The sequence below is a fragment of the Chanodichthys erythropterus genome, chromosome 18 (assembly GCF_024489055.1).
Source record: "Chanodichthys erythropterus isolate Z2021 chromosome 18, ASM2448905v1, whole genome shotgun sequence".
NCBI classification, from domain to species: Eukaryota; Metazoa; Chordata; class Actinopteri; order Cypriniformes; family Xenocyprididae; genus Chanodichthys; species Chanodichthys erythropterus.
The window spans coordinates 19,727,291-19,738,213 of record NC_090238.1 but is presented as its reverse complement, the minus strand read 5'-3'; the positions used below and the strand labels follow the sequence as shown (position 1 = coordinate 19,738,213).

Genomic DNA, 10,923 nt, shown 5'->3' with positions numbered 1-10,923 from the left:
CCCAGTCATACAAATTTACATCAAAAGCTACTACCTGGGGATGTTCTCATGAGAAATTTGCACGTGACATGTTTACAGATGAACATAAGAAGTCTCATGAAAATGTGAAAGTGCACGAGACAGGTTTTTTCATTAATCCATGTGTGCCATACTTAGGTGCTTCCCCAGATGGCCTTGTTTCTTGTGATTGTTGTGGTGTCAGTGTCATTGAAATTAAATGCCCATTCTGTGTAAAATCTGATAAGTTAGACATTGTTACGGGATTTTACTTGGAGAAGGATGGTGATGGGAAACTGACACTAAACAGAAACCACCAGTATTTCTACCAGGTCCAAACGCAGCTTGGAGTGTGCAAACTGGAGTCTGCCTATTTTGTTGTTTGGACAGAGAAAGACTTGCATGTTGAACACATTTTGTTTAATGAAGAGTTCTGGGACATGATATGTAAGAAAAGCAAACACATTTTTGACACAGCCATTATGCCCGAACTAGTTGGTAAGTTCTACACTAGGCTTTCATCGACCATGGTTAATGTGTCAGAACAACCTGGTGTATCTGTCCCTGATTTGGATGGTTCTGACAATGATGCAAGTGGCAGTGGGCAAGAAAAAAACTGGTGTCACTGTGGCCAGGTTGAGTTTGGTCAGATGATTTTGTGTGACAATGCAAAATGTCATATTCATTGGTTTCACTATTCATGCGTTAATGTTGAGATTGCTCCAAAAGGAAAATGGTACTGTTCAAACTGCCGTAAGCTACCTCAGTTTCTTCCAAAAAGGTTAAAGAAAGGTATCAAGTAAAAAAAAAAAATTGTTATATGCAGTAAACCCTGCTGTAGCTTCACGTTTTCATTTACATCTGTGATGTACAGCCTAAGTTTAGTCAAGCATAGTGCATTTTTTTCCTTAAGCACTTTGTTTAAATTAAGCTCAAAGTTTTATTTTAATATTTATTTTATTTATTTCCTTTTGAAAATTTAATGTGTGTTATTTAGGCAATTCACACTGATAACTTTTCTTACCGTTTTATTTTAGAACTGAGTACATTTTCATATCATTTGTACATCATACAAAAAAGTAAAAAGTTGTTGCATACCCAACTGTTCTGTTGCTCTTTTAATACATTTGTGTTGTTTTAAGGACATTGGTATACTATGTGTTTGTACTAAACAATACTATTTATTTACAATTTATTTAAAATATTTACAATGAAATCACAAAGATAATTTTTTTACCAACATTGCCTAAAACAAGCAACTTCAGTCAAAATCAACAACTGATGGACAAAGGTTCACCAGAGCACAACAGACAAGTCCGATCTTGTCTACTGTACAAAAATTATCATCTTTTCTCATCAAGAAATCAATTGGCAATGTCCCCCCCAATATACAATATTTCTGGCGCACACTACCAATCACGCGTTCAACGTGAATCCTAACATGAGCGATTTTCCTTGTGGTTTCTACATCAACTGGAGCTAGCTGCGACTTCCCACGGGTAAAGGCTGGCATTTTTACCTGAGCCATAATGCAACCTAAAGTGTCCTGAATATCAAAGCCACGGTCAGCAAGAACTAAATCACCAGGTAAAATGTTGTCCAGAAAGCCACAGTTTTCCGTGATGTACTTGTCACTTACTCTTCCTCCCCATGCATTTGAAATGTAAGAGACTGTGCCCTGTGGTGTAATACCAATTAAGAACTTGACTGTGTTATGGTGCTTGTAGGATGACCATGTTTCTGCTCTGGCTATAAGGTTAGATGGACGATCTATAAAGACCTCAAAGCAGTCGATAATAGCGACACATTTTTTCCCAAATTGTTTTCTGAATTGCATTGGCATGGTTTTCACTAACTGTTCTCTTTCTGGCCATATAACAAGAGGTTTCATCCGAATAAACATGACATCAATAACATCAGTGAATACCCTAGATGCAGTGGCGATTGACACGTTGAATGCATAAGACAGAAATGTTGTAGAAACATTAAGCCTTAATCTCATTAATGTCAGCATTAGCACCTTGAATGCATTAAGTGACTTCTTCACAGGGAGGTGGGGACTAATGTATGTAAATAGTGCTAACAAAATCTGATATGTAGGTAGACCAGTGAAAAATAAAACCTTTTCATCTTTACCCTCAAATGCACTTTGGTCATAGGAAGAGGACACATTTTCAACACAAGAACGCAACTGAATGTTTTCTGTTCTCAGATTTTGAAGTTCACTGGTCATAGAATCAATAAAATCACCAGACATTTCTGTTTGAGTTCCTACACTGCAGATGTTATCGCCGACATAGTCACTTGTAGCAGAATCATCATCTGGTGTGTCCATGAGAAGCAAAGAATGGGCAGCAGCATCCTTGAGTTTCTGCTGGGCTCGATTCACACGGCGTGTGTAGCGTGATGTCAGTGAGTCCTTAGGTGGCTGTGGTTCTTGCTTTCCTCTCATATTAACGCTTGGCACCCAATCTGGATCATCCTTCTTGTACAGGTCAGACCTTTTACCTAGAATACAATGATGGTAAATATAGCACCATTAACTAAATTTCAGTAACATTTTACAGAAAATATGTCTTGTAAATTATGTCTTCAGAAAATAAGTCTTGTAAAATTGGAGTAGGTTATTAAATGAGATTTGAATCAAATTTTTAGCCAAGAATTTAACAAACAGCAACGTAATGTCAATATGAGTGTCTACTATTACACAGCAAAATTAGTTTTTAGCTTAATATTTCACCTACCTGACAAGAAATGATTTGAACAAACACGAATGTTGTCAAGATTCTTGCCCTGGAAATCCTGATTCAGTTTGGCCAACCACAAACGCCTTCTTTCCTCAGATAGTTTTTTGCACTCTTCTCCTTGATTTGTTAAAATTTTTGGCAGTCTGTAGTACTCAAGATGTTTTTCCCGGTCCGACCGATTAGTACAGCCCAAAACACGACAATAATTGACCATTTTCAGCAGCAATAATCAGCGAAACTTGCGAGCTCCGTTCAGTTCAGTGGCATTGTTTACGTTCAGTACCGCCAGCATGGCCGACTTCCGGATTGATGACGCGTCGTGAAAACACCCTATTACTGTTTAGAATTTAGATAAATTAATTTAACAATAAATTATTAAAATATATTTTTAAACAATAATCTCAGTGTTTCTTCCATGTTTTAATTTTAACAGTAAAGCTCTGTTGTGCAGCACATTGTTTGACAAAAAAGTTGAATTTCATGATTAAAAGATAAATTAAATGGTATGAGTTCATTTGATTGCCAGAAAAATTTAAATACACAACAGAACTTCTGGGGGGGAAAAAATCATAAAAATATATTTTTTAATTAATAAATATTGTTGTTTTTAAGAATTCAATTAATTAGACATGCTTTTTGATTAAAATGGAACTAAACCATTAAAATGGAATCCAGAAAATAGAATTTGGTAAAAATAAAATTTGAGGGGAAATAATAAAACAATTATCATGGGGCCCTTAAAAAATGTATTTTTTTTTGTTAAACTTTTATTAAATTGTTGGTAAATTGGACAAGATTCATTATTTCAATTAATCAGACATGCTTTTTGATTACTAACATTTAATTTAACCATTAAAATGGAGTCAAAAAATAAATAAAACAGAAAAAAACGGAATCCAGAAAAATTAAAATGGAAAAAACAGAATTTGGGAAAAAATAAAATGGATTTCATAGGGCCCTATGAAAGTTACCTCCGTTTTTGGAACCGAAAGTTGAGGTTATCTGCTTACTTACTTTTAAACAAACCCAGGTATGTCACATAACGTGCTTTCTGGAATACCCACCAGGACTGTTGCGCTGTGTGATATTGCTTGACTGTTATGAACTTTTACAGGTTTTGTTTGCTGGTAAAGACAGGATATAACTGCACATAGATTAAAATAGGATAACTGCTGCAGCTATTATTCTCAGCAACCGTGACAATTTTTATAACTTTATTACAGTCTTATCTAGCTGGAAAAGCTGGCAAACCCTTGTTTAGGTCATTAGGCGCTATGCTACGCTAACTGTGAAATTCACAGTATCCCTACTTTTTGTACATTTTATAGGCTATTGGATAAATGTGTATACTACATTTTATATTGGGTAAATGTTTTATTATTTTGATTATGTTTAATGACAGCAGTGTGAAATACTAGATCTCCAAATACAGTAAATGCTGTTTTTGTGACAGCCGTTGGTCACTCTTAAAAGTTGCTTTCTTAATACTGCTTTTATTTCACATTCTGTCCCCTGAAATGTACACACAGTATTTTGTGGCAGACATTTTGAGATCACATGACCAGTCAAATACTACTTGTGTTTATCTCTGCAGCCCCTCTTTTATTGGACATTTTCTCTCAAATAATACATTTATCAAAATATAATATAATATAATATAACAGTAAAAATTATATATATATCAGAGTTGATATATTAGTCAACATAGACCAATGTATGCCAATTTTTTGCTTTTTTTTATACTAAAGATGTATTGTTGGAGTGTATGAAATACAGTGATTTGTTAGCTTATACGACCTCAACAAGTAACATAAAATGAATAAAATGTATTTTGATTTCTTACAGCTCTACAGTGTGGGCCAGTTGTCTTTGCAGCCTGGGAATAAGTTTTCTGTAAGTATTAGCCATTTTAATACAATGTTTTAAAAGGTTAGTTCACCCAAAAAATGAAGAGCATATTTATTGACTGGTATGATATTGCTAACAGGTTCCTGGTCAGAATCAACCCTGAAGATGGAAATCTAAAGCCTCAAGCGGAGCTAGACATTTTTGTTATTATATGATCATTCAAACCTAGACTTTAGCAAATGCAGCAATTTTACCTCACAGACCATTGTAAAACACAGTACATTCAAACTCGACAGAAACAAAATAAAACTCACGAAAACCATAGTGATTTGTCTTTTCAGCGTTTCAACAATCACAGGGTCTGGTCGAAATAAACCAGATGTAATTCACCGAGTTAGATTTGAAAATGTCTGGACAAGCAGGAAACAGACACCTAAGTTAAAGGGCTAGTTCACCCAAAAATGAAAATTCTGTCATTTATTACTTACCCTCATGCCGTTCCACACCTGTAAAACCTTCGTTAATCTTAAGAACACAAATTAAGATACTTTCGTTGAAATCCGATGGCTCCGTGAGGTCTTTATATCGAGCAATGACATTTCCTCTCTCAAGATCCATAAAGGTACTAAAAACATATTTAAATCGGTTCATGTGAGTACAGTGGTTCAATATTGATATTATAAAGCGACTAGAATATTTTGGAGTGCCAAAAAAAACAAAAACAAAATAACAACTTTAGTGATGGCTGATTTCAAAACACTGCTTCAGGGAGCATCGGAGCATAGATGAATCAGTGTCGAATCTGCTGTTCGGAGCGCCAAAGTCACGTGATTTCAGCCGTTGGCAGTTAGACACGCGATCTGAATCATGATTCGACACACTGAGTAATTTCACAAGTTATCATTTATACAAGTTATAGCGTTAAATCCTAAAACCTAATTATAAAATGTAAAATTAACTTACCAAACTTCCAGATATCGACTGAGTGAGACATCCAGGTATCCGTGAGTGAGCTGCTGCAGTTGTGTTCTGACGTCAGTCAGGGGGCGCTGTTTACAGCAATCCTGTATTATTGCCTGGCATATTACAGCCAAGTTACAGCTAAGTTACAGCAACACTAAAATATACTTTAAAATGTTCCCGCTCAACCAAAATTACCCAGAAAGCAATACAAATTACAGTGATATAAAAATACAGTATTGTACTGTAGGTTTTTACAGTTAGCCTATGTGCTAAATCTACAGTGACATTTAACAGTGCATACATGTTATATTTTGTAGATTACTTAACACTAAACTGCCACTGGGAGTCCATAGACGGCTATATTGCATTAATAGAAAGACTAAAGATCTAAATCTTAATCTAAAGATTTTAATAGAAAGCATTTCTAGCCATTCTCTCTCTCTCGCTCTCGCTCTGTGTGTGTGTGTGTGTGTGTGTGTGTATAATAAAGTGAGTGGAGGGCCCTCATCCAGTGATGTGGAGTGAAGTCTGTCTCTGTGCTACATGCTTGATGGCCGTTGGTTTTATTTTGGCACCTTGTTTGTGGCTCTGATAGATAAATGGAAGTGAGTACAGCAAACGCACACATCTACACAAACACATAGTCCCGCTTTCACTTCTCCTTCCAATACACCCTCCATCTCTGTTTATCTCTTCCATACAAACATCCCTTCTTCCCTTTGTCTGGTGAAAGGTGAACACTAATGAAAAGTGTGTGCGAGTTTTTTAAATAATGGAGTAGGTTTGTCTGCTAATTCATTTCCATGGTAACTAAGTGATAGAGATTACCACAAACACTATGTAGTTACTTCAGTTGCCAGGTGTTTCCAAGCAGACTAACTGTACACTTCAAAAAGATTTTATATTATCAGTATTTTCTATTGTTTTAAAGAAAAAAAATAATGATAAAGATAATGTTAATGATAAAGGTAAGATAAATATAATGAGATTTTACTTAAGAAGCAAAAAAAAAAAAAAAAAAACGTATTTTCAGAAACCTTTTCAAATATGTAATTATTTGTATTTATTTAAAGCATAAATGTATGCAATTAATAGCGGTCTACAATTAAAATAGTATTAAAACTCTTTGCCAAAGTAAGAAAAATAAAAGTTAGTTCAAGATAAATTCCCTCTATATTGCATTAGTACTAATTAATTGCAAACTAATTTTTGTTTTGAGGGTCGGACAAGTAAACAAGCAAATTGTTAGCTTCCTAACAATATGTTTAAGATGCTTGCAAATTAGTATCACATTACTAACAAGAAAATGTCCATTATGCAATTATGATTCATAAAGCGTATTAATATTATGCAAATTACAAAGTTCATAATATTGTGACTTCACATTAGACCAACAGCTGTAGCTGCTAAATAGGTCAACTGAGCTAACAAATTCATATTTCTGGATGCACAGGGTTGATATTCCTGGTCAATAACCTTTGCTTTAGCTGCCAAGTAACCTACGGTAATATAATTTTCCTTTGTGTATCTGCTCATACTCCAACACATTAAATTATAACCCTGTACATTTAATGAACTCTCATTAGCATTGAGGAGAAAATGCAGTAAAATGTACATTAAGTTAAATAATTGACAGGTACTGCAGATATTTACATGCAGGATAATGTTATCTGGCTTAATGTATTTAAATTCCCTTTAAGACTGTAATGAAAGCATTGAATAATGCATGAATTTTATTCAGCTGGTTGACAGATGTGCTGAATAACCAAGTAAATATTTCACACAGGGATAAAAGGATAAAAACTGCAGAATTTGGAAAGAGAAATAAGGAAATCACTTTCCACCTAACGCATTTGAACAATCATGAAGATGCATATTCAAACTGATTTGCACACGCTGTTTCTCTCACATACTCCCTCTCTCTCTCTCACACACACACACTTCCATATGAACACACCAATTTCTCTGGAGATTCATTCATAAAGGTGCTCATTAGCATACATACACACACATGTAATCTCAGAGGAGTTGTTGTGGGATCTTTGCTCTTATTTAGCTAATTGTGCTCAATGTTAATGCTGAACCATTTTTATGTGACGCTAAATTATTAAGGTTCATTCATAATTCATAAAACGTAATAACCTCTGAATGCAAGCTTGAATAATGGAGGGGGAATCTTTTCAAGCACATTTTTTTCCAGCTACAACTTTGACTGGGCCCCAGTATTAAAATAGAGAGAGGAAAAGGAGAAAGAGGTGCACAATATATTACGTATATCGGTCAATGTTGGATTTGTATTGGGTGTTAACTGTTAAGTTTATTCACTATATTGTTATCTGAGTTTTTTTTCAATGGAAGAGAGTGATTGGATTGAAGATTTGGGGGGAGCAGTTGATGGAGGATTGGAGAAAGTGGGATGACATAAGCAGTGTGGAGAGAGAAATGAGGGACACACTGCTCATCTGCTCCAGGCTTTATGCCACATGCTGAATTACACTGATTTATATGCCGATATGTCCTACATATCTATCTCTCTCTGAAACACCTTCATCCTGCCATTTCTCTAGTCTTGTTTTCTCCTCCCTTATGTATTTCTCCTCATGTTGTAATCTCATTCCATATGTTTAGAGGAGGAACCAGGGAGAAGCAAAAATAATGCTTGTCATGTAAATCAATAATTTATTGTGTGTCTGAAGGTAAAACCTGAAATCACCCATGGTAATAATTTATATAAATGTTTAGAAAAAGAAAAATAAGACACAAGCTACTGAAATGTAGTAATAATTCATTCAAAAAAAAAAATAAAATAAAATAAATAAATAAAAACAATGATTTGGGGAAAAAGCTCAAAAGCTAATTTAAAAATGTTCTTCATGAAAACTGCAAAATGGTTTCTGTGAAGAGTTAGGCCTGAAAATATGATAGCAATAGTATACTCTTAAAAATAAAAGTTCTTTACTGGCATCTATAGGTTACATGAAGAAACTTTAACATCCATGGAACCTTTCCATTCCACAAAAGGTTCTTTATAGTGGAACAATGTTCTTTAGATTTTTAAGGGTGAGTTCACACTTGGCATATTTGGTTCTATTAAAACGAACCCTGGTGCAATTACTCTGTTAATGCGGTTCATTTAAGCATGTGTGAATGCTGCAATCCGAAACCTGGTGCGCACCAAACAAGCGGACTGAGGGTGCGTTCACACTTGTAGTTCGGTTCGTTTGGTTCATTTGGTCCGGACCAAAGAAGAAAAAAATACATTTAGTCCTTTAGCTTTCAGATTGGTAATTTTATCACCGAACCAAAAGATACCGAACCTTCAGGCATAGGGATACATTCACAACGTGATTGGTCGGATTTTATGACATATTGCCTATTTTGAGACGGAATTTACCGAACATCCGAAACAGTGCTGTTTTCTGAGGTAAATGCGCTCGTTGTGTGTGTGTAGTGAGGCCTGCATGTGATGGTATTTTGGCCAGCTTGAAACTCGTGAAGAGCTTATAAAATGTGTAAAGTAGTCAAAACAGCGGCGGGAATCCATCCATCACACACACAAATGAACTGCTGCGTGGAAACGCGTGTCTGATGCCTATGATGGGCAAACTCGCGTCTATGACGAGAAAAACTGACATGCGTGAGGATTCTGTCCATTTTAGGGTCTCTTCTTCCTGTTTTTGGTTCGGTTACATGTCTTTGGTCCGTGTTGGGTTCATATATCATTCGAACCGCACCAGAGTTTGTCTGGAAGCGGACCGAGACCCATCTTTTCTGCGGTCTCGGTCCGCTTGTTTGGTGTGCACCAGGGTTCAGATGGCAGCATTCACATATGTTCAAATGAATCGCACTATCCGAGCAATCGCACCACGGTTTGTTTTAATCAAACTAAACATGACAGGTGTGAACGCACCCTGAGACCGCTGAAAAGATGGGTCTCGGTCCACTTCCAAACGAACTCTGGTGTGGTTCGAATGATATATAGGGTGCGTTCACATTTGTCATGTTTGGTTCGATTAAAACGAACCCTGGTGCGATTGCTCGGATAGTGCGGTTTAGTTGAACATATGTGAACGCTGCCATCCGAACCCTGGTGCGCACCAAATAAGCGGACCGAGACCGCTGAAAAGATGGGTCTCGGTCCGCTTCCAAACGAACTCTGGTGCGGTTCGAATGATATATGAACGCAACACGGACCAAAGACATGTAACCGAACCAAAAACAGGAAGACGAGACCCTAAAGAGGACAGAATCCTCACGCATGTCGGTTTTTCTTGTCATAATCACGAGTTTGCCCCTCACAGGCATCAGACCTATGCATCAGACGCGTGTCTCCATACAGCAGATCATTTGTGTGTGTGACGGATGGATTCCCGCCGGTGTTTTGACAACTTTACACATTTTATAAGCTCTTCACGAGTTCCCAGCTGGCCAAAATACCATCACATGCAGGCTACGCACCGCTACGCACAAACAACGAGCGCATTTCCCTCAGAAAACAGCACTGTTTTGGATGTTCGGTAAGTTCCGTCTCAAAATAGGCAATACGTCATAAAATCCGACCAATCACGTTGTGAATGTATCCCTATGCCTTTAGGTTCGGTATCTTTTGGTACGGTGATAAAATTGCCAATGTGAACGCTAACCGGACCAGGACTAAATGTTTTTTTTTCTTCTTTGGTCCGGACCAAACGAACCGAACTACAAGTGTGAACGCACCCATAAACGCAACATGGACCAAAGACATGTAAACGAACCAAAAACAGGAAGAAGAGACCCTAAAAAGGACAGAATCCTCACGCATATCGGTTTTTCTCGTCATAGTCGCGAGTTTGCCCATCACGCAGTCTCCACGCAGCAGATCGTTTCAGCAGATTCCCGCCACTGTTTTGACTCCTTTACACATTTTATAAGCTCTTCACGAATTCCCAGCTGGCCAAAATACTATCATATGCAGGCTACACATGCACAATGTGTGCGCATTTACTTCAGCACACAGCATTGTTTTGGATGTTCTGTAGGCCTAAGTTCCACCTCAAAATAGGCAATACGTTATAAAATCCGACCAATCAGCTTGTGAATGTATCCCTATGCCTTTAGGTTCATTGATTGTCAATCTAAACACTAATCGATCCAGGACTAAATGTTTTTTTCTGTTTTGGTCCAGACCAAATGAACCAAACGAACTGAACTACAAGTGTGAACACACCGTAAAATGTTCTTCACACTAAGAAAAAATGGATCTTTTAAGAAATGTTCACTGAAAGGATATTTGAGGAACCAAAAATGGTTATTCTATGGCATCGCTGTGAAAACCCCCTTTTGGAACCTTTATTATTATAAGAGTATAGAAAAACAAACAAACAAACAA

General features: G+C 36.7%; 1 protein-coding gene across 1 annotated transcript; it reads right to left on the bottom strand.

The window, feature by feature from the left end:
- Positions 1 to 1,024: 1,024 nt before the first annotated feature.
- On the bottom strand, positions 1,025 to 3,234 carry LOC137006848 (uncharacterized). Its single transcript, XM_067367969.1, has 2 exons — positions 2,742 to 3,234; positions 1,025 to 2,505 (listed from the first exon to the last, which is right to left on the bottom strand). The coding sequence occupies exons 1-2, from the start codon at positions 2,956 to 2,958 to the stop codon at positions 1,259 to 1,261; spliced, it is 1,464 nt and encodes a 487-aa protein (XP_067224070.1). The 5' UTR covers positions 2,959 to 3,234; the 3' UTR covers positions 1,025 to 1,258.
- Between the last annotated feature and the right edge of the window lie 7,689 nt (positions 3,235 to 10,923).

Bases quoted from the DNA above. Each gene is read 5' to 3' on its own strand.
- LOC137006848 (XM_067367969.1), bottom strand. From the start codon at position 2,958: ATGGTCAATTATTGTCGTGTTTTGGGCTGTACTAATCGGTCGGACCGG. The intron at 2,506-2,741 runs GTAGGTGAAATA...ATTGTATTCTAG, and splicing joins TTCAAATCATTTCTTGTCAG to GTAAAAGGTCTGACCTGTAC.